This window comes from Gigantopelta aegis, chromosome 6, assembly GCF_016097555.1.
Source record: "Gigantopelta aegis isolate Gae_Host chromosome 6, Gae_host_genome, whole genome shotgun sequence".
Lineage (NCBI taxonomy): Eukaryota > Metazoa > Mollusca > Gastropoda > Neomphalida > Peltospiridae > Gigantopelta > Gigantopelta aegis.
Window position 1 is genome coordinate 68,611,633 of NC_054704.1, and position 25,908 is coordinate 68,637,540.

Consider the following 25,908-nt stretch of genomic DNA (forward strand, 5'->3'; position numbering starts at 1 on the left):
CTGAAAATCAATAACTTGATAATCGTGTACATTGTTTTTAAAATCGTAATTTATCCAAATGGAAACAAACCTCGAATTAAGTTTGACTGACACGCAATCACAGACTACACAACCAGAACAGTTCTTAGTGTCAGGAGATCGCAGACAAATCTTTAACTAAAAGTGTCTGAATCAAAAACAGAATTTAAAAAAAGTCTCAGACATATATTTTGCCGCCTTAAAATAGAGAAGCGACATTTGCGTGAAATGGTCATCCCGATCACTTAAATCGTATGACACTCGTTAAATTTGACAAACAAATCCAATACTTCACTCAACGTATTTTATAAGCAGTACGGAACAATACCGCTGGTAGCCGTCTATGTCTGCGGTATGGTTAGCGACTCGTACCGCAGTGAGAATCTCTGATTTATTGTGTTTAGCTTCTCAAGTGAGATGGCGATTGACAGCTTTGTTACCTTGTAATGTTGTGTGAAAGTATTTAACATCATCTATGTCATTGCTGGACGATTTGTAGATGTTGGTTTTTATGTAGACTTATTGACTTCTTCAGTGATTAAGTGGATAATTACCTAGTCAAACGAAAATATAACGTTTGTCAGTTTTTGTTGTTTGTTTATTATCAAAGTAACATACTTTTAGTGTTTTCACTTATAAAAATAGTTTTTGACTATTAATCTATTTGATTTTGTTGCAGCAATATTAAATTTCAAAACAATACATCAAAATAAAACATATATGATTTAAAAATAGACATTTAAAAATATTTGAACTGAAACTTAATAACTATAGTCAAGAAACGCTTTTTTTAAGACTATGAAATTTACTACTAGTTATTTATTTTTGAACTGATTGTTTTCCAAATTACACACAAAAATGGTATATTTTTGTTATTTCCAAAACACTTTTACTTTTCTTCTTAGGTCAAACAAAACTGATATTATTTACAAAAAATATTTTTGTAGAAGGATGGGACGGACTATAGATAATCGTGTACAAACACAGACATTGTTTTTAAAATCGTCTTTTTTCCAAATGGAAACAAATTAAGTTTTAACATCATGCTTTTCTTCGAAATTGCTAATTTAAATGTTTGTTTGTAAACTATAGCCATTGTTTATAGTTGATTTATTTTAAACACTAATGAAATTGATGGTTTTGAAAAAAGTTAAAAAAGTTCTGTATAATTTTTTTTATCCTAGTATCTAACGCCAGCTCATGTAGTACTTTGTATATGCAATCAATACAATGAATATACTCGTCTCCGGCATGAAAAACTAATTTTAAAGGGACAGACCCTAGTTTTTAAACACCAAGGCATATTTTTTCACTATTAGAGCCGTTTATGACCACTGAAATCAAACATTGCTTATATTTTATTGTTTAGATTATCCACTTCCGTACATCCGAAGTGTTTCTGGACATCCTGGTGTTTCTAATACCACAAAATGCATTTTTCATATTTTAATAAAGCACGTGCGTCTGAGAAATAATAGTTATGGAGTCGTGTTTTAGTCTATGTTTAACCATAGTTCACCATTTCGACGTCACAGACTCTTGTTTCACTCTCTTGCAGGGGCGTAGGCTAGGGGGTTTCGGACCCCCCACCCCCACCACCCCCCCCCGCGCTCAAGCAAATGGTCCGCTTTCAGAACTAAAACATACGGGTTTATACATATGGAGTTTCTGGTGGTGTGAAAACAAAATAGAAAAGGTCCACTTTGTTCATATTCGAACCCACCCCCCCCCCCAAGTCCAGATCACGCTACGCCCCTGTCTTGTAACGTTATCCAGATGTGTTACGGGTTTGTAACTTAATCAAACTTAGTGTCCATTTTTTAAGGGTTGAAACTAGGGTCTGCGCCTTTAATACTAATGTCTAAAATACTAATAAAAGAACAATATAATTTTTCGTAATGAATATCTTGAACAATCATGACAGCGACAACCTATAATTATATAGAGATACGTGTATGTTTACACAGGTTTATGTGTGTTGATGTCTATAAAGATATTAGCACGCGGTTTTTGTAGTTAAATTTCCGTAACCAATAATATTGGTAATAAATCACATGTCACATGGTTTAGAACCGAGCGGTAGCAGTCATAGATCACAAAGATATGTTATATATATACAGAAGTGTAAACAAAGTACCGGAAAAGAGTGACTGTGTTAGAACCTTTGGCAATCTATAAATTATTAAAAAGAGTACCAAGTATGTCCAGAGTTATATTTTTTGTTGTTGTAATATTGTATATGTACATTGTGTGTTTTAATTCGATGAATATAACAGAAGGAATATAGAAAAAAGTAGTAAAATAATTATATATAGACAGTTTTCCTGGTGCGCTTTACTTAGCGTATTTTATGTGCGCAAGCTTGCGCGTGAAATCACATTTCATATACATGTAGCATGGTGGACATTATTGGTGTGTGTGTGTGGGGGGAGGGGGGGGGGGGGGTGTTCCGGGGCCCAATTGAATGAGCGCCAAAGGCGCGAGTCATTTGGGGTTCCGGAAACACGATTCAAAGGTTATTTGCCCGTTACTGTAACTCTCGCCGTTAATCTCTATCCGTTAGCCTCGCTACAACATAAACGATTGCATTTTTTTCAAAGAATGTGAACGTTTTTTGTGTGTTTGGTTTTGTGTTTTTTTAAAAGAAAAGATTAATACTGTGAATTTTTTTTTTTTAAGAGAAGTAAATAATAGTTTATTAGTGTGTATTAATGTTGCTCAAACTTGCAATACTTTCGGTACAAATTCAATTGGAACTTCTTTTTTGCGCGGTGATGGTGGTGCATAGGCGTCGGAATATGACAGCGACTAGTGTGTGTGTGTGTAGGTGGGACAGTATGTTATCTCTAGAGTTGAAAGGTGGGGGTGGGGTGGCAGTGTCCCCTTTTCCCTGCTTCCAGCGTCTATGTGGTAGTTGCAGTGGTGTTAGTGGGGTTGGTGTATTATTTTTTTTCAACAAATGTGTTGAGTTTCAGGGTGTGTTTTTTTATTGGTTTCGCTGGGTGTGCTTAATGAGTGTAATTGAAGTGTTGTGTTAATGTACAACGATGGGACTGAAATTGCTTGTAAGTGGACCCTGGCTGGGTTAGTGTTCTGTCTAATACTACTTTCTAAAACATAATTCCGTCTGTATGTAATAAATCAGCGGTCGACGTATCCCTGCTGTTCCATTCCCCACTGTAAACTAGTAACGCATGTAGTGTGTAACGGGGTAGGCGGGCGTCAACACAACACTGATTTGCCCCCATACCCCTTTCATAATAAAATCTCTTTTCAAAGCACAAATGAAGACAAACAAAAATAACAATTCCAACGTTTATGGCGTTGTTGTTGTGATGGCTGTTTCTGTAGTGTCTTACGGAAGAAAATGTCTTAATTATTAGCTCCACGATGAAGGACCGTGCAACAAAATTTACGACTTAACGAGAGAAGTGGCCACGAAACGTGAAGGAGCATGTATGACGGAAGTGAGATAATTCCATTCATTGTACCAGATCCACTATGGTATGGTATAGGGATTAACGCGCGCATTCAGGGCAGGCTGTTTTAGTGCACGCCTTTCATGGGCACAGGTGCCGACCTCGGTAGGTTTGGAGAAGGGGCCGTCTGCACTGGCAGGTGCAAGGGAGCACCAGCAGCCCGACCGGGGTCGGAAACAGGCAGGGGTTGGTTTTGGTGCTATGGAATTTGGACTGTCCCGTAGGATTAATGCCAAAGGAAAAAGGTGCGCAATTTGAATGAAGGAAATTTGGCGCATTTTTAATCTGTCCGCCGAATTGGAAATGGGGAGCTATATATGTTTTGAAACTTAGTTTGCCGAGAGTAGCTCGTTACTGGGACCTAGCTGATGTTGAGATGTCTCCCTAGGTTGCCCATAAGGGCCTTTATAAGGGCCTGGTCTATTCAGATCGTGGCATGACAACCAAGGGGAGACTCGATAGCAAGCGATCCAGTAGCAACTGAACTGAACTTTATTTATAATCAGGCCGTAGTCTACGGCATATGGGGACATAAACATAAAATACATAATAGAATATGTCCCCTCTGCAACAGTAACGACATCGGAGACGAGTTCCATTATATACTTAAATGCCTATTTTTTAAAGAACCCAGAATTAATTACTTACCACAATACTGTCAATCAAAACCTAATACATATAAATTTTATAATATCTTCAACAGCATGAAAACCGGTGTCCTTCGTAAATTGTCAATTTTCTGTAAATTTATTATGAATACCTTTAAATCCCCCGGTTAAAATACCTATATGGATATGTATTTTATGTATGTATGTATGTATGTATGTATGTATATATAAATATATGTATTTGTTTATTTATTTATTTATGTGAAATACGTTTGCCATCTTGTCAAAATATATGTATAATTGTATTATGTACCTCATATGCCGTGGTTAACGGCCTGAGAGTAAATAAAATTCTGTTCTGTTCTGACAAGATGACGAAAGTACAATAACATACATAAATACAAAAACACACACAAAATCAGCCAGAGGATTTGAAAGTATTTATAACTAAGTTACAAACTCGGTATTAAATTAAAATAGAAAATAAATTAAAAATAGAAAAACATTTTTGTCGATTATCTCTCTCCGATTAACCTGATTGATAAGTACATACTCTATTTAAACACACTCAATTTATTGTATCATTTACTTGTTTCTGATCTTTTATTGAAATTGTAAATAGATTTACCAAACAATATGTCATTTGCCAACTTTACAGAAACAGTACTATTTTCAATTATTAATTGCCAGATAACGCTTGGCGTTTGAGTCAAATACACTTTACATAAAAAAAATATTATTTCAGTAGCTTTCAGAAAAAAATAATAAATGAAAATAATTTTAATTCTATTTCTAAAACTATTGTAATGCGACGTTACAATATTAATCAATAAAATCCACAGTTTTCGTAATTTTATTTTTCACGTTTTCAAAACAAAGGTAAAAAGTAAAATTACTAGATGCTGTAAGTTGTTTATGATGGTACCGCTTGCCAATCGATTTGTGAAATTTAAGTTGCAAGAATTTACAATTATTTATTTTAAAATTAAAGTTGACTTTTTAAAAATTCTATCTGTCTGTCTGTCTGTCTGTCTGTCTGTCTGTCTGTCTGTATGTATGTATGTATGTATGTCTGTCTGTCTGTCTGTCTGTCTGTCTATCTATCTACTTTGGGGCGGGACGTAGCCCAGTGGCAAAGCGCTCGCTTGATGTGCGGTCGGTGTGGGATCGACCCCCATCGGTGGGCCCATTGGGCTATCTCTCGTTCCAGCCAGTGCACTAACATTGGTATATCAAAGACCGTGGTATGTGCTATCCTGTCTGTGGGATGGTGCATATAAAAGATCCCTTGCTGCTAGTCGAAAAGAGTAGCCCATGAAGTGGCGACAGCGGGTTTCCTTTCTCAGTATCTGTGTGGTCCGTAACCATATGTCCGACGCCATATAACCGTAAATAAAACATTTCCTTCCTTCTGTCTACTTTTTTTTTCTGTTTCTCCTTTTTATTTCCTTTTGTTTACAATTGAACAGTTCTCTTTAGTAATTCTAAAAATTTGAAAATATCATTATGGCACACTACTTCTTCTCAAGGACGCCACATACCACTAAAATCATAGCATCTGTTTTGTTTTTCCACACTTTTCAGTTAGTCCCCGAGTCTTTCTCAGGACGGTGATAAGTTTACTACCAGTAGATATATAACACTATAAACCACGGCTGTCTCACACGCACGAGGCGTATCTCACGGATGACGTCATCATACGGAATAGCAATAATCGTTTAAATGATTTTGCGGGGTGTTTTTTTTTTTAAAAGAGAGAGGAAACAAAAACGAACAGAAAAATATTTTTTTTTAGAAGAAAACAGACAGGAAATGTAAAGAAAAGAAAAGAAAAAGAATGAATGTTACAACCATGCAGGATATTTTATATGCAAATATTCTGTTACGATGTATTTTCCACTTTAATACACGAGAAGGGCGTGATGTAGCCCGGTGGTAAAACGCTTGCCTGATGCGGTCGGTTTGGGATAGATCCCTATCGGTGGTCCCATTGGGCTATTTCTCTTTCCAGCCAGTGCAACCTGACTGGTATATCAAAGATCGTGGTATATGCTATCCTGTTTGTGGGACGGTGCATATAAAAGATCCCTAGCTACTAATGAAAAAATGTAACGGGTTTCTTCTCAACGACTATATGTCAAAATTACTAAATGTTTGACACCCAATAGCCGATGATTAATAAATCAATGTGCCCTAGTGGTGTCGTTAAACAAAACAAACAACCTTTAATACATGTATTAATATTTTCAGTAGGTTATATGTTTTATTTGTAATATAAATAGCAAGTGTACAAAAAAATACGTTGGTGTGAAGATGTTAGGCTCAACAATAATGTATGTACATAGATGACTAGATTTAGAAGTACCCTGTATAAATATTTTGTATAAATATTATACAGAATGTAGATATTCTTTTAAGGGTGCACGAATTTAAAAACATGGCAATGATATCTGCGCATCATATTCGAGAACATATTTTAAAGAAGGTTATAAATGCAACCGTGTAATTACCCACAATATGTTATGAACTTGGGGGGGGGGGGGGGGGGGGGGGGGGGGGGGGTGTGTGTGTGTGTGTGAAATACATCGAAATAGATATATTAAGACTCTGAAGAAATAAAAACGGAAAATAAAAATAAAATGAAATGAAGAGACAGAGAGAGAGAGAGAGAGAGAGAGAGAGAGAGAGAGAGAGAGAGAGAGAGAGAGAGAGAGAGAGAGAGAGAGAGAGCAGGGACGGAATGTGGGAAGGGATGATATTTCTGTGTATATATAATGGACAAAACACACATATAAAACTAAACGCATCAGTGTTTAAGTCGATGTAAGTACGCTGTAGGTGTTTTCATTAAACAGTCGCACTGCTATGGAATACTGCAAATGCCAGGGACCGCTGTAGATCACAGGAAGCGACCCCGTCATGCCAAAATTGGTAAAAATTTGACATGCAAGACAACAAGAATTAATCCATAGTTTGAAAATGTTTGAAGTGCTACCGTGAATACCTACATATGTGTGGGTGGGGAACGCGGCCAGAGGATGTGATACTTGCTGTAATGGGATTAGGTGTGAACAGTGAACGCGATATCCTTGAGGTGCACGGCGGACCGTAGATGACTGTAGCAGAGAGGTTTTAATACAGCGACTTGACCAATGTTTGACTGGCGATAACGTTACAAATAAATTTCATTCCAAAGACAATTTTGAGATTATGCGGAAGCAGAATTTATATACCCCACCCCCATTCACTATACAAAAGAAAAAAAATTCGTTATATGATCCATCTGTTACATTCATTGCTCTTTAACGTGTCTTTGTGTGTGTGTGTGTGTGTGTGTGTGTGTGTGTGTGTGTGTGTGTGCGCGCGCGCAAGCTTATAATTATTTTTTTAGTAACTGTACACTAAAGTTTAATGTACACAGTACAATTTTCAATGTTCAGATACAGAACAAGGCCCTATTTCACAAAACATCGTAAGCCTAGTTTTGCACGCAAACGTAAATCTATAATTAAACCACAATTCGTATTACTGTACTGTTTAAAATACATATATATTTTTTTTTTTTTTCTTGAAATTCTCCATCATCCGTAATGATGTAATTTTCTGCGTGAAATAGACCCCAAACACGTGCAAACGCACGACCGATATAACTTCTAGTTGCAGTTCTATGTTTTGTGAAATGGCCCTCAGAACCAGTAACGGTATCAAGAATAAAAACAATAACAAAACGACCACAATAATACCGTTACCAAATCGGTGAATTGAAGTTTTTATCTTTTACGTATACGTCGTGGCAGTGAATTACAAACGCGAAATGACTTAATTAACACGTGCTATATGTCAAATTTTAAATGCGGGTGGCAATATATCACACGGAATGTGTCACAAAATGGCAGGTAAGCAATACACGGGTACAGGTGCGAGTGATTTGTCTTGTGCTATACAGGTAATTACGATGTAGGTTTCTATTTGACGTGTTTTAAAATACACAGTTCTGACCTTCTTGACAAAGTGTTTTATCTAAATGATTTTTAATACTGTGTAGATATCCGAAATAAGTAAATAAAATGTATATGTTAACTATACATATTTGCGAAATACGTTTTTTAAAAGTTATTCACTAGAATATTTGACACACAATAGCCGATCTCTAGTTTGGTACTGCGGTGTCGTTAAACATTCATTCATTCATTCATTCATTCATTCATTCATTCATTCATCCATCCATTCATTCATTCATTCATCCATCCATTCATTCTTCATTCATTTTGTATTCATTCATTCGTCCTTCCATTCTTTCATTCATTAGAATATGCCATTTGAAACAAAAGTATTGTTCAGGAGGGCGAACGATCGCAGGCTAGACTGTTTTTTTCACCTAGCATTAAATCAATGTCATGTGATAGAAGACAGCGGTACCAGTCAAACTGTTCGCAGACGTTCGGCTTCTTGAACACTCCACAGAGTCATAACTAGTGTGAGGGGCGGGGACACTTGTCTAGCCCAGAAAAATATGAAAAAGTAACTAGGTTAAATAAAAAGTAACTTTTTTTTTGTCTAGCTGGAAAGACGCCGTATTACTGTGTCTTATTTCTGTTTACCAGTCTTCCGTAATTATTATAGAGACGACCATAAGCGTATGACACGGGCAATCGTGTAGGTGTGTGTGGGGTGGGATTGGGGGTGGGGGATGGGGTGGGGTGGTGGTGGGGGATTGGGTGGTGGTGGTGGTGATGGTGGTGGTGGTGGTGTGTGTGTGTGTGTGTGTGTGTGTGTGTGTGTGTGTGTGTGAGGGCTGTCTTCACATTCGGGCATAAACGATGTTGGAGCAAAATGAGCTGGCCTAAAACCTTTTTACCATGTGTTTCCACCATTCTACTCACAATATCAGTTATAATCTATGTAAAAACGCGTAGTGATTCGTTTGAAACCCCACATAACAGCTGTTTGGTACTAATGCAGATATGAACTAGATGTTGTTATTCAGATTCGGGGGGAAAAACCCGCAGCACACAATGAAACCTAAAACTCAGTAATTATTGGACGCAAATAGGTGTCTTCAGTTTCTCCAGTTATATACACATGCAACAACTTCTAAACAGAATCTGATCTACAAGAGATTCTAGACTCGTTGTGATCAGCTTCTTGCAAAGGAAGCGAAGATGACACGGCGAATGGTGGGATTGTAAATTTCAGTGGGTGGTTATTTTATTGCATGTCGATTTCAAAGAGGACACGGGTCGTTACGCACTAATCATTGAGTTAGAAATTTTATAGCGTCGAGTGTTGGAGAACAGTCCAAAATGTTATTTATGTGCACGCGGTGGCAGAGGTCGTTAGGTGTTAAATTCGCATTAGGACATGTTAACAGACAATTGCAACTGTGTTTTTAAATGTTCACTGTTGAATTCCTGATAGTTTTATAGAGTAATATAAATATCGGACCTGGCACAAAGTTTAGAAGGTAAATAAATGGCAAAAGTAAAACAAATGTCATGTAACAACACTGGTAATCGGGCATGTAACAGAATTATCTGGGCAGCAGTTTTACTCATTGAGTCAATACCACAGTTACCACCAGTAATTAACTATTTTCATGTTTTCGTCAGTTTTGTTTTATAGTCAGATTCTCAACTTTCAAAAAAATCACTGATTGCAACTTTGACTTAAACAACAACAACAACAACAACAACAACAACAACAACAACAACAGTATGAGAAAGATATCGTGCCCGGCTATTCGAGATGTCTTCCAGTATATAAGTGTATATTTAACGGAACAAAAGGACTCGAAAGCCCCCCCCCCTCCCAAGAAACCCCCTATCTTGAACAGAATTCAAGTGACAATGATACCAATGCTATTAAAATGAAAATGAGAGAGAGGGAGGAAAGAAACAACAACAACAACACATAATCATGACACATTAATACAGTGTATTTTGTAGCTAGACATATAAGGCATCTTAAACTGAAAAAAGCCGTATTTTCGTATTTAAGCCTGAAATATGAAGAACATCTATTGATATATGTGCACGACAAGCGGCCCTCCGTATGTCGTGCAATAACGTCAAAGTACAACCTCCAAGAGGTGGACAAACATTGCACGAGAAACTGCCACCATCGCGTTATCGATATATTTGTGTTATGCACTTCAACACCAGCGGTCAGTCTGCGCTATATTTACTGACCAGCCCGCGCGTCCACTCGACAGCAGAACGTTGTGTTTGCCCGTTGGTAGATGACAGAAGATCAGAGGTTACGACCATGTGATATGTGTGTTATGTGCGGTCGTGTTGCACGATGCACGTGTTTGTTATTCGGTTATTATGGACAGTCTGCACTTTGAACAATTCTTCATGATCTATGTGATCATATCTCAAGTGATGGAAACACTAACTGTTTATAGTTATAATGTCCATCATTAACAAATATTGATACTGGAACAAAAGCGCATGAACACAACCCCAACGCCCCACCCCACTCACCATTTACTGTAAAAACTCAAACATTTGACATGATGCTTTTTATGTCCGCTTTTTAATGTCACACAAGTTATTAAAGTTATATTTTAGTCTACTTCAATCTGTTAAAGTCGTCTCAAAAATATTTTTAAAAATTTAAAATTATAATGAACTTATAAATGAATTCTAGATTATGTTTAATCAAAATTAGACTAAAATGTTGAACTCATATATTTAGGTGAACTATGAATATTTTAAATTATTTGTATACATTGAATAAATATAGGTTAGGTTTGAATTGTTTCTAAAAACAACGATGGAAGAATTTATATAAAAATATAAATAAAATAAGAACACCATCCCCTAAGTTTTAAAGAAGAAGTGTTTTAAGTAAAATTAAAATGACATTATACATGTATTATAACTAGTTGAAATGTAAGATTACTATTAACAACTAAAACAATGTACACACTGCTTTAAATTTTAAAACACGTGCTTTAATATTTATTTTAAGGAAACATTATAGAAACTGTTAAAATTAATTTGATTGTAGTCTGAATTGATTAAAATATTAGCTTATTTTACCCTTTTGTTTTTTGTTAAATAATTTGATTTGACATCAAACTGCATTTTGATTTGATAAAAGATGTCAGATTGCACTTTTTCCTTATGCAACTCAAGTCTTATATGCAGACAGACAATGCTAATAATTATTTATATATACGTACCTTGTTTACATTGTTTACAAGTTCTTCTTCTACACGTCAACCCACATTTTGAGCACGCACGTGCATATCTGCATTGTGATATGAATTACATATATTACGTGGTAAGTAGATAATACAACTCACCGACAAAGCAAATCGACAGAAATATCTCTCATTTTTAAATTCAGTGTTGACAGTATAACGTGGCGATTTCCAATTCTTAATCAGTTTTTACCTAGCAACGCAAACTTGTATAGTTTCCTGAGAGAGATTTCGCCTACCACACACAGACTTGGAAAATGACGGAGAAACAGGCAAGTGCAATACTCGGTACTGGTACCAAAACTACTGGACACATTTACTACTCGCGAACACGACTGCAATAACATTTTATTGCACGCTTGTTGTTTTAACGAGTACACAACAATAAAATATAACCTTCTAGGTCATATAAATCAGAAAATAAATCATGTAACGAACAGTCGAAAATCGACCCACTAACGATTCAAAACCTATACTAGCTCGACCATTTACCTTTCGACCGACCGTTCAAAATTGCGCCAAATTTCCTCAACAAAACTGCGCACCTTTTCTCTTTGGCATTAACAGCTCCATTCAAACTCCATAGCACCACCACCACCCCCACCCGCCTGCTACCGACTTGATCGGGCTGCTGGTGCTCCCTTGCACCTGCCAGTGTAGGCGGTCCCTCCCCCCCCCCCACCTTTCCTGTCATGGACGGAGGAGCCGGCCAAGGCCGGCTCTTGTGCCCAGGACAGGCGTGCGCTACAACAGCTTGCTCTGAATGTGCACGTAAAACCCTATGACCTGACCTGACCTGTAACGAAAGTGAAACTAGCTCTACTGCTAAATAATTTTAAAGCGTTTGATAATGAAAATAACAAAATAATTAACTTTATAAAATAACAGTTATTTAAACGGTCTGTTTTATTTTGTTTCATTGTAAAAAAAAAATCTCTAAATTCCCTTCGTTATAAGATAACATCGGCATTAAATACCACAACATTTTAATTTTTATTCTCTAAAAATTCTAGCTGTTACCGCTTAAATAATGGTAATATCTATATTATATTTTTCATTTTATTTATTTATTTTTTAAATTATTTTTTTATTTGTTTTTAAACCATAACTTTTTTCATCTTTTTTGTTAAAAATTATATAACTAAAACAAAACTTATTTACAAAAAGCAAACAAAAAGCAACAATGAAATAATCGAACTTTTGTTTGACAATATTAATAAAATTCCATCGCAACTTTCTCCTCCATGGTCAGATTCAAAGACTCGAATACTTATGTACGATAAAGAATCAGAGAACATTAATCGTTAAATTAAAATAAAATTGAAAAGATATTATTTTTCAAATGGACAAAATGTTAGGCTCAGAAAATTATGCATCAATTCCTAATATCAGAATGACAACGTTATACCATAAACAACATAACAGATTATAAACATTCTCTTATTAGTACCAAATATTTAAAATGTACGCAATGATTTTGTGAATGATATTATAGAAATATTGAAAGCAGGTCCCCATTTAATATTTACTGGAAGTTCGGAGGTTAATACTGTTACCAATATAATAAATTAAATTTAAAAACTAGATGCATTATTTTATGAACATATGTGAAAATATATATAACAGATAGATAAGTTAGTATGGAATAATTGAAAATAATAATACTTACAGATTATACTTTTAATAAAATAATATTTCAAGTAAAACAAATCCAAAGAAATTAAATTCTTGTTGAACATATATGAATTTAATATCGCATTCAAAATGAACAATGGCGGCTCCTCTCGTGATCTAATTGAAATGTCAAGATTTAATTTGTTTATAGTACACACGCGATTAATAAAACAAAATTCAGTAAAGTATCAAACTGGCGACACAGGTGCGAATACACACACACCAGTCAAACCCTGTCATCCCGGTTACATCACTTGGCGGGAAGGTATTGGCTCCAGCCCGTTATCACCTCGCTGTCCAATCGAAATCCCGAACGAAGAGTCGGTCAAGGAAAGTAGGCGGGGCCTATTTTGTCAACTACGCCTAAGTATTTTGTTTCATGGTAATACTTACTAGCTGCAATACTTCCTGATCAATCAACGAGAGAAACGTCATCCGAATTACAAGTGTTGATCTCATAATTACTCAAACTTTACTGGAGTCGAGACATCTTTACGGCCTTTTCTTGGTTTACAGTGGCGTGGAGGTATTGGACTTAATATCCTGTGCTTTTTAATTTGGAGATTTAAAAAAAAACAATATTTGACTGCTAGTATATAGTATATTACGAGGAATGGCGATGTGTCACGAAAATAATGTTTTCAATGGTCGTCCGTCTTCGGCGTCGTACAACTTTCCGTTCAGCTACCAGAACCAGAACAACCAGTACCCGAACCAGGAATATTCCCAATTCCAGGTGGCGGACCAGACCGTTCAACAGAACTCGTGGGCCTCTCTGTACGGGCCGGGGCCGCGCCCGACCCACGGGACGATAGAGGACTGGAATTATGCCATTCCCACGTGCACGACGTCGGGGATGCAGCAGGGACAGTACAACTACGGTTATCGTCATGGGACGGGCATGGAATACATACAGAATGGCGCCCCCGTTTCACAGTCCGTGTCACCCCACCTGACCGCCCTGGACACCTCATCGGCTGTAAACACTTGCTCCCCCAACAGCACCTCCAGCCTGAGCCCCGGGGCCAACAACAAGAACTTACGAGCGCCCTTCGAATGGATGAAACCGACGTCTTCTATGCCAGTGCCTGGTAAATATCAATTATATACTTTTTTTATATCAATTTTTTTTTTTAGCTTTTATTACAGGTAATAAATTAATATATAATTTGTAAACAAACTTATTTATGTTTTTATTGTTAATGACTATTAAGTACAAAAAACAAAACAACGCTATATATCTTATTTACGAAGACGAAGTATATTTTTTATTGTTAATGTAAAATTATTTATTTATAAAGACAGTTATTGCTCACCGGTTTATACACCTTATTTCAAAATTTATTTTCAGTTTTCAAATATGATTAATTTTATTATACTGATTTCAAAATTATTTTTAGTTTTATAAGAAATAAAATATATTTTTGTATTAAAATTGTTTGTATTAACAATACATATATTTTAGAATATTGATGAACTATATAATATAAAATATGTAAAATCATTTATTTAAGAAAATTGTAACCACATGTGACATTTTTATTGTATATAAACATAATATATGTAAACATGGCAATTCGAATTTGCAAATGAGATACACAGGATTCACACTGGAACAAATTTTAGTTTAGCCAATTTTCAGAAACTTTTAGTATTTCCTTGAAAATCATTAAAATGTGGTTATTTTAAGGAATATATTATTAGCCAAAGTCTAATTTTGTTTAGCCATTTTGTGTAACAATTAGTAATTGGCTAATATGGCATTGTATAGGGTGAGACCTGCATATATTTCAATATCAAAGCTTTCCAGACGGTTCGTCCTCTGGACGTTTCGTCCACAGACGATTCGTCCACCGTACAATTCGTCCACAAAATATTAATAAAAAATCCCTAACTATTAATAAAAATAAACATAAAAATCGTCTTTGTCACACACACACACACACACACACACACACACACACACACACACACACACACACACACCATAAAGTATCATTAATTAAAATATACGAATACATAAATAAATAAAATAAATAAGATCTCGAATATTTTAATTGTAATCGATATTAAAAATTCAATAACAAATATTTAGTGAATGCCAGTAAACATTCCATTTCTTGGCAACTGACATTATTTTAATTTGCAATATTTGTAGTTTTAAGATTTCATTAACTGAGATTCGTGACTATATCTATTACCACACCAGAGTAAATCACGGCTAGCCATACCCTAGCTAGGCAATAAAGCTGTCGTCCATGTCTACCTGGATGAAATGACACGGCGGACCGTCCAATTAACATCATCGTGTAGTACCTGGTTAATTGACCCACAGCAGACCGTACCTGTACGGAATCGGGGAAACCAGTTAACACTCCTACGTCGTAGACAAATCTCTTATTGTGATTAAATTATGTGATGACATCACGGAGTTGAACAATTAATAAACTACACACAAATAAATACATTTTAAAAATGTTTTTAAAAAATTTATAAAAAAGATGCACTAAAAGTTATTCAAAAGCATATTCAATTTTAAATTATTACATTTTTTTTAAAAATCAGACACATACTTTTTGGCTAAAGTTCTATTCTACGTTTGATGTCCGATCTAGATCTTTTACTGAGTATAAATGATTAATTAATATTTTTAATTTTATAAAAGTTAAATAATTTGCTTACTACACCATACCCTAGCGATTTTAAACCTGATACAGAACTAATAGTAATAATTTAGTTTTAATTTAATTTTTTTTTTGTGCCACAAGCATTCATTGAAGTTTATTTTTAGTAAAATTTGAAAGGATATAAAATACATTTTAAAATACCCACAAAACATCAACAACATATGCTTCCATCCCTCCAAAACCACAACAAAAACCCACAAAACATCAACAACATATGCTTCCATCCCTCAAAAACCACAACAAAAACCACAACAAAACAAACAACACCCCCACCCCCCAACCCCCTCAACATCCAATCTTCAATTTGTATTGTGTAGGATATTTAAAACAATATTATTAGTAATACTCTTTTTTTAATCAGATATTAAAATATATTTGAATCGTCAAGTGACACTCATGGCTGTCTGATTATAAGTAAACAAATAAGATCGGTTACTTTGTTAGTGGAAACTGTTTGTCTGACCCTGTGACACGAGTGTTATAATTGACCGGAGACCCTGACGTATTAGAGAGGATTAAACAACAAAACAGTTAATCTGTGGTCCATTTCAGTGCAGATAGATACGTGAACGAGGTTGTCAGTAGGTAACAAGAAACATCCACCCGTACATTCCACGCTGTTGCTTTTCTTTTGTTTATTTCCTTTTTGTGTGTGTGTAAATATTAAGCAATGTCACGTCACAAACATGTGAAATAGTTCAGTAAAAATATTTGGTATTATAAATACATTCCCTTCGTCCTTGTTTCTCATTGTCTCTCCATCTTCATCTCTCTCCATCTTCATGTCTATCACCTCTCTCTCTCTGTCTCTGTCTGTCTTTCTCTGTGTGTGTGTATCTCTCTCTCTCTCTCTCTCTCTCTCTCTCTCTCTCTCTCTCTCTCTCTCTCTCTCTCTCTCTCGCCCTTGCTCTCTCTTTTTTCTCTCTCTCTGTATCTCATACATTATTATATAATACCCTGATCCCCCCCCCCCGAAAACCCCCACAAAAACAAAGCAAAACACAAAACCTAGTTTATGTGATGTTTTTACCAATCACGAATTAAAAGTTAAGTACTGCATCGTCTTAATAAATGTATACAATATCTTAAAATATTTTACGTCAAGATTTTCAATTTCTAACAGACTTGAAATCCGTTTTCACGAGCATTAGCCAGTTACAAATGAACATATATTTTAAAAGGTACAAACGCTTGAAAGTTAATGAAGACAAGTTCAATATTTCTTCTTTTTAAAAAAAAAAAAATCACACAGTCAAAATATATGCGATTCAATGAAAACATGTTTTAAAATTATTTTATATTTATTAAATCGTGAAACATCAATGTTGGAGATACACCAGCATAAATTTCTACAGTTAAGCCAAGTGATATAAATGAATAGAAATTTTATAGTGTACCATACACTATAAAGTATGAAAACAATTTTAGAAGGACTGTTTAAAATTGTGTATTTAAATTTAAATAAAAGACAAAGCTTACTATTTAAAAGAACAGCAAATGGTTTTGCAAAGAATTCCTTAGCGTCCCCACTACCTCACAAAAACGTACACTCGGTCACGCACATGAAAACACAAATCAATAGAAATTTGAAGTAGTTATTTTTTTGCCTGCATTCAGAGTAAATTTTCACAAAAATCATTCCCTTAAATTTACTACCATTTCATATCAAGTTCTTATCCCTATTTGTTTTTAATAAAAGCTGATATCAAAAGAACACTATTTCAGACACGTTTTAAATAACTCGATATAAAATGGAAGCTCGTTTTACTATTCAACATATTCTTATAAATGCCGTTTTCTCTTGATTTATTGTATTGAGAATATGCGAATGTATTAATTTGTTTGTTTGCTTGGAAAGTATTAACGTGCTTATATCTCGAGGTTTAGAAACACAAATTGTTCCCATAGTAAGAGGGGGAGAGGAAGGGAAAATTCGGTGTACAGAACTTTACAATACGTTTAGACTAATAGTAAAGTTTAATTAATGTAAGCCAAAAATAATGTGCACTAGTTTAAAATTTAGGCGTAAATTTACATGGTTCACAAAAAATAAAACGCGGACTATTAATGTATTTTAGAAAGGTGGTCTAAAATTTGGCCATTAATAGGATCCTAAAAGTAACCAGCTAAGTTGTTTTTACACACAAAATTGCAAAGCTGTTGGAGAAATATTTTTCGCCATTTGCTATTTCATTTCTTTACCACGTTTCTGATAGACGGTTGCCAATGTTTCTCTGGTTTTCATACCACGAAGACATTGACTGTTGAAATAATCAGCTAGAGAAATTACATAATGATGACGCAGAATCGTCTAAAATTTATTCTAGCACCATAAACTATGCATCAAACGATTTTTGCACGTGTACGTTAAGATGGCCGATCAATCGAACCAACAGTGATTAGATTTATTATAAACTAATAAGATTAATTAGTTCGTATAAAAAAAAATTGAATCACAAAAATGTAAATAATAAAAAGAAGGCTATAAATAGATGAAATTTGCACTTTACAAATTTGGAAATAAATTACATTTTTTTTTTTCAATTGTAAACAACTTTCTAATGATATAAATAAACACGAATATGGTTATTAGTTCAAAACTGATTGCATTATTTATTCATGGGGGGGGGGGGGGGGGTAGCCCAGTGGTAAAGCGCTCGCTCGATGCGCGGTCGGTCTGGGATCGATCCGCGTCGGTGGGCCCATTGGGCTATTTCTCGTTCCAGCCAGTGCACCACGACTGGTATATCAAAGGCCGTGGTATTTTCTACCCTGTCTGTGGGATGGTGCATATAAAAGATCCCTTGTTGCTAATCAAAAAGAGTAGCCAATGAAGTGGCGACAGCGGATTTCCTCTCTCAATATCTGTGTGGTCCTTAACCATATGTCTGACGCCATATAACCGTAAATAAATAAAAATGTGTTGAGTGCGTCGTTAAATAAAACATTTCCTTCTATTTATTCATGTGTATACATAATCAGGCACGGCGGAATCACGTAGACATTGAGGGGGCTGACTGAGATCGAGGGTGCAAAGCAAAGTTTCTAGAGGGTCCGGAGATAAGATCCCCGTCAAATTTCGAAAACTAGATGTCCTGTAATGCAATTTCTTGGGTTCTACAAGTAAAATTCATCTCTGCCTTAAGATTTACTACTCATAATATTTTTGATTCAGAATTATTGGAGGGGCTAGAGCTCTCCAGCCCCACTGCTCCTCCGTGCCTGATAATAAAGAATGTCTTAGGGCAACTGTTTGAAATCTTGTTTGCACACAGGAATGGACATTACTGTAGGTTATAACAGATTTTTAAGAAGTAGCAAATTATATGTATGAATACTGCTAATGAATTATCCAACCTACTGAAATGAAGATACAATATAACGAATATATCCACCGCATGGAATTACACACAGATGCTATTTTACGGGAGGGTATGAAGTTGGACGAATCTTCGCTATACGTTTTACATAATTTCATTATAAAACTGGCTAAAATATTTTCCAGACGTCTATTTTCCAGCAGATGTATGTGCTGACATCTATAACGAACATTATATTTTGAGTGTTGACAACTAAGTCACTACACTCTCGCAACCTTTAGTGAAATATGAAAACAAAACAATTTTATTTATTTATTCAAATTATGTAGCTTTGCATCAGTTCTGTTACATGTATGCCCCCAAAGTAAATTACCCCCCAAAAAAGTCATTAACAAAACAAAAAAAAGAAACAAAAAAATGAAAAAAGATTAAACCCCCCCCCCCCCCCCCCCAGCGCAATACTAATAATGAACCGCTCTCATTTTTGCAAGGAACGGAGTTTTGGTTGTCATCCCTCGATTTGTTCCACAATTAGATCTTCTGTTCCTCGCCTGTCACCAGACACAAGCACCATGAGAAATTTCACCAAGCCGTCCGTGTATGTATGTTGTGAGGACTCAGCGAGTCAGATAATGTTAACGAGTATTCCTCGTCACCCGAGACTCGGGCTGGACAATCGCATCACAGCGTGGACAACGTGCGCTGGTCAACGTTTAAACATCATCTTGACGTTAACATAGCTGAAGCAAATTAATTTCTCATACTCACTGAAAAATGACGAACGATTAGGTTCACCGGTGATGAAATTGCACAAAAAGCTTTGATAACGTATCTCGCCTGGCTGCGGTTTAACAGTTTTATGACTTTGCGTGACAGTTTTATTTAGTGAGACCAATAACAAAAACTCGGCAGCCGAATTGACGGGACTTCTCACAACGTCTTCAGCCTTCTTATTTTTTTTCAGTATTCATTCGCGGCTTTGTTTATTTGTTTATTTTAATTCAAATTTTCACGAATTTATTGTAAAGAGAAATCAAGGGCGTGACTAGTGGGGTGGAGACAGGGTGGGCAGCAAAGTGCTCTTTTACTTCAGAACTGCCCTTTTTACCTAGCTGGAAAAGATCCTATATTAATATATCCTGATACTTGCTCTAAAAACCAAGAACTATGTTGCCGCCTGTGATTTAATCTGTGTGGTTTTATTGTCCTAAAACATATTTTAGACGAAAATTCAGTTAAGCAAATCGATTTTCAAATAAAACCATAGCTGCTAAAATTATTATTTAAAAAACAAATATAACAGATAGACTTTGTCGATAGGGACCCCTTCTCGAAAAAAAAAGCATCCCCACAAACAGACAAACAACAAAAAAAACCCCAAAAACAAACATAACAAAACAAAAAACAAAAGGTACAAATATATATATATATATATATATATATATATATTACTACACTCGTCACCACTAACAACTAACATAGACGAATTTAGTAAATCGATATAATTTAATATTATTTGAACAAATTATTTCGATTTCATAGTGAAACGGAAATGAAACTAGTATATGTTTTGAAGCAGCATCGGCGCTGAAACGTTTTTATTTGCAGGATACCAGTCATCAGCTATACATTATAATGTAGCATTTGGAAAACATGAACTCTCTTCCCATGTGTTTGAAGGATAAAGGCGTGTTCGAAACCATAGTGGTACATGGACACGTTAAACCACTTAATAATAATAATAATAATAATAATAATAATAATTGAAAGATGACAATATATGCAACTGGCACATGAATATATACATTAAAAAAATTGGATAGCAAAATAAGAGGGGGGGGGGGGGTGGTAGGGGCAATAAAATAATCAGGACACAGTGGTATAGGATCGTCTTCATTTAAACAAAAATAAGAAAATTTCGGATGTGAGGGTCGTAAGTCTACATCCCTACCCCCTGTAGTTACGGCCGTGTCAGATGATCATCCATAGTTTAATAATAATACATCTGTCCGTATGTGCGCGTAACCTTGCTATCTTGTCAATCGGTGGGTGTGGGAAAACGCTTACAATTCAAAGCGCATGTTATTTCTGACACCAAACATAGGGTCTGATTGAGAAAACCTTCCGTTTTAACCCAACAAACGTTTATTCTCTGATTCAATGTTGAGTAACCGACGATCAAAACTTTTTATCTGATCTCGCCGCTTCTCTGAATGATTGGTCATCAGCGGTGATCACATGGCCCAGCTATATCCAGCCTTGTGCGGGGGGCATTGTGCCGATAAGTAAAGGCATGAAGCAGGAACTAAGAGATCAAGGGGGATAGCGATACCTGCTGCCTAAATACACGGCCACGGTCCGGTGGTGCGAGGCTCATTCAAATCTCATTAAGAGCGATTACCGAGGGGCGAGGGAGGAGACAAGGTTGACCTTTTCTTCCAATCCTATTATGCGGAGTTGCGAAAAGTACACATGGAATTGTCATTAGGTGACAAATAAAAGAACCGCTGTACAATACTGTGTCTGTCCATTCAGGGCTTGGTCTAGATTAAAAGAACCGATATCGTTTAGATGATTTTGTTTTCCCTTCAGTCCCGATTGTTTCTTCTGTTCGTGTGGTGCTTTACCTAGTTTATGTTTGAAAACATTTCTTCGTGGTATTGTTCCCGCATTGTCACGAAAATTCCGTTACCTTTAATTACCATTTTTTTTCTCCAAATGCTGAGATTTCCAAATGAAAAGGCAACGTCACATTAAATATACGCCTCCCATGCCGCTACAGCTGCGATTTTAACAAGTGCTGATTCCTTAGAAAGGTTATAAGTAATAGTTCACATTGATTATGCATCACCACAGCGGTTTCACACAGATGTTTCTATTAAAGTGTTAATTACGTAGCAATGTTGGTAGTAACAATTGGTATTTATGACAATTTTAGTATTGCGATATATCACGATACGGACATACTGCATCGCGATATGTATAATAATCATTTACAACAGCTTCAACCTGTATTTAGAAGAAGATTTTATAAAAAAAAATATGAATCATTAAAGACTGGCTCAGCTACATGTTTTTTCATTAGTCGCAAGGGATCTTTTATATGCACCATTCCACAAACAGCACTGCATATACCACGACCGTTGATATACCAGTTGTGGTGCACTGGCTGAAACGAGAAATAAAATTTAATAAAGTACTTAAACTTATTATATCAAACAGGTAAACATATACTTAGACTTTGTAGAAGACTTTGTACATGAACATTATACAGGACTGAATTAGTTTGACAATTTTACAACGACCCATACATTAGCTCCCTAGGGAGCAACAGTCGCCGTCCAGTCGTGGTAACTGTCTGTAGGGATCGCACGTGGACCTATGGGAAATAGTTTTATCCCTTTGCTTATTTTAACACAATAACGCTAACCAACACCTTTCTATAAATTGTAATTGGGTCGTCCGTTCATGGCGCTGAAGGCTAAAACAAATATATTCGTCATGTGTTAACATAAATAAAACTACAGTAAGCCTCTTGGAATGACCGATAGTGTGTTTTTGTTTTAAGACAGTACTGGAGTACTAAAGTACTGTCGGAAATAGAATAAAAATGATTTTCGTCGATTATTTCTTACATATTAAACAGATAAGTAAATATTTTGTAAATATCTGTTCAATAGTCTGTTCCAATAAAAGTCACGATCTCCTGTTTACTGACATCTTTATTTTAATTTCAAGAGTAAACACCACCTTGTACATCAATGAGAGCCCAAACAAGTAAATGCTAAATTAGGTAGAGTATCATTAAATTAGTATTTACAAAATATTTACTTGTCAGTTTAATATAAAAGAAATAATTGACGAAAATAATTTTTATTCTATTTCCGACACTACTATAGTCATACCAAAATAATAATCTGATATAGATGATTTGAAGTACAGATGGATGATGATGTGTAACCATTATAAAAGAATTAGTACTGACTTCCAGTTTATTAATAATTATTTCCTACTAAATAGTCTTAAATATTAAATAAATAATAGTATTTCTAAAACAAAATAGTTTAATAATCATAATGTATGTGCATATTCTGACTTGCATGTGATTTTATGCTACTATAAAGCAAAACTACTAAGAATAAATTAGTTTGTATAATTTTATGTTTTGAAAAGTAGAACAGCATTTACGAAGCCTCTTTACATTTTGTTTGCTTGCTTTTTAAGCTCAGGTGTAATTATATGTAGTTAATAAACCCGATATATATATTGTTTTGCTTTTTCTGTTCGTTCGTGCGTCCGCCGATTAGTAATTCCCAGGAATTTGCAAAGGGGATTCACAAAATTGTAAAAAGGGCAAATAAGCTGAATTCCCAATACAATATTAGCGAGATCTGTAGGTAGTTTGGGTGCATGCTCCGCAGAAATTTCAAAAATAAAGATTCTCAGAGACACGTTTTCAGGGCAATTTAGTGTTGATTATTATGAATAATTAATTTAAAAACATCAAAAGTCATAAAAAGGGCTCTTCAAACAATGTGCGCGTGTTGTGACTCCACAGAATCCTCCAACGATTTCGTATTTTTGTTCATATTAATTTTTAATGATTCACATATGTTTGACTGTAAACTGATGTGTGTGTGTGTGTGTGTGTTGTTTTCAGGTAAGACTCGAACCAAGGACAAGTACCGCGTCGTGTACTCGGACCACCAGCGGCTGGAGCTGGAGAAGGAATTCCACTTCAGTCGATACATCACCATCAGGCGTAAAGCGGAACTCGCCAACCTGCTGCAGCTCTCAGAGAGACAGGTACGTCGTCGTCGTGCTGTCGCAGATAAACGGACGGACATACATACATACATACATACACAGTCATGCACGTAAGTTGGATCGACCGCGTGGGTTGTAGGTCCCATGTGGTTGAGTTAAACAGCATCCTTTTTATGGATACCTGGATAGCTCAGAACGCATCGTGGTTAGTCAGCAATTTGCGGACGATTCGGTGCCATAGGTTCGAGTCCCAGCAACGGCATGAGACAATATGTGAAGCCAGAAAGGATTTAATTATCCCCTGCGCCAGTGCGTTAATGTCTATGTATGTAACAGTCAACCTCGACATGCATACAATATATATAGATATACATACATCAATACATACATCAATACATACATACATACATACATACATACATGCATACATACATACATACACACACACACATATGCATACATACATACATACATACATCAATACATACATACATACATACATACATACATACATACATATACACACACACATACATACATACACACACACATACATATAAAAACAGACATCATACAGATAGATATATTTAATTGGAGTCTCACCCTGTATTAACATTATAAAAGTATAATTATGGGACCCTAATGCTTTATAATAATACAAACAAAAAGTCGTGTTAACACATAGAACCTGAACCACTGAATATATGTATGTTTAAGTCAAAACCCGACATACATACAATAGAGATATTCAAAATATAAAAATACATATATAGCCAGTGCCAGGTCTGTCCACATCTGCATGTAAGTCAAACGTTGCCAAGCCATGGGGCCTTAGAACCGCGTGGTTGTTGGACCGGTACGAATATGGTCGACTAACGATCGTTCTATTTTTGTGGAACGTAGTTGGTCTGATTGGTAGCGTTCCGGCCCAACAATTGCGGGCGATTGGGTGCCACAGGTTCGGGTCTCGGTAACGGCATGAGGAAATTTGTGAAGGCAATAAAGGATTTTAATATCCCCTGTGCCAGTGCGTCATTGAATATATGTATGTTTAAGTCAAAACCCGACATACATACAATAGAGATATTCAAAATATAAAAATACATACATACATACATACACATGCATACATACATACATACATACACACACACACATATGCATACATACATACATACATACATACATACATATACACACACACACATACACACACATGCATATAAAAACAGACATCATACAGATAGATATATTTAATTGGAGTCTCACCCTGTATTAACATTATAAAAGTATAATTATGGGACCCTAATGCTTTATAATAATACAAACAAAAAGTCGTGTTAACACATAGAACCTGAACCACAAAAAAAAAAAAAAATCGTAATACGTCACAAAGGCCGTATCTCTGCACAATGCAGAGCCGAATGGGGATTTGGCAAAATAGTGGTTGATTCGACGGATCTCTATCCAGTGCCTCTCGGGGAGATCCTTTACTGGAGATTTCATCCTTCTTGCACCGCCATAAAAAGGACTGCCACAGTACACCAGTAGCAAGTTGCAGTGCTATCATACAAAGCAACAACGTGTCGATTATCTCAATACAAAAATATTCCCAATTTAGAGAAAGCAAAGACTGAATAGTCAAATGTTTTTTGTGTGGCACTTGTGAATTGAAATATGTATTAAAGGGACATTCCTGAGTTTGCTGCAATTTTTAAGATGTTATCGACAAACAGAGACTTTTTAACGATTGTAATTACATATCAAATATATTTTTCTGCATACAAATATTAGTGGCTGCATATTAAACGTGTTTCTGGTCGTTGTAATATTTGTACTAGTTTAAAAAGACAAAATCCTGTTTGGGCTTCTTACAAATATCAAGATGACCAGAAACACATTGAATATATACAGACGCTGATATTTCTAAACAAGAAAATATACTTAATATGAAAATTTAATCGTAGAAATATTTTATTAGTCGGAAACATCTTACAATGCAGCAAACTCAAGAATGTCCCTTTAAAATATGAATTCAGTGCAAACCACTACCGTAGCCAAGATTTTACATCGGAAGGAAGGATACCCAAGGAAACCTCCAATCTAGTAAATTACGTAAGATTGTAAGAGAAGCAACTATACAAA

The 25,908-nt window shown here is 35.6% G+C and overlaps 1 protein-coding gene across 1 annotated transcript in view; it reads left to right on the forward strand.

The window, feature by feature from the left end:
• Window positions 1–13,602: 13,602 nt before the first annotated feature.
• LOC121374692 (homeobox protein CHOX-CAD-like) overlaps window positions 13,603–25,908 on the forward strand; it is a 12,855-nt gene continuing 549 nt past the window's right edge. Inside the window, exons 1-2 of the mRNA XM_041501796.1 lie at window positions 13,603–14,080; window positions 23,657–23,802. Of these exons, the coding sequence (XP_041357730.1) occupies window positions 13,603–14,080; window positions 23,657–23,802 (624 nt within the window). The remainder of the gene's footprint in view (window positions 14,081–23,656; window positions 23,803–25,908) is intronic.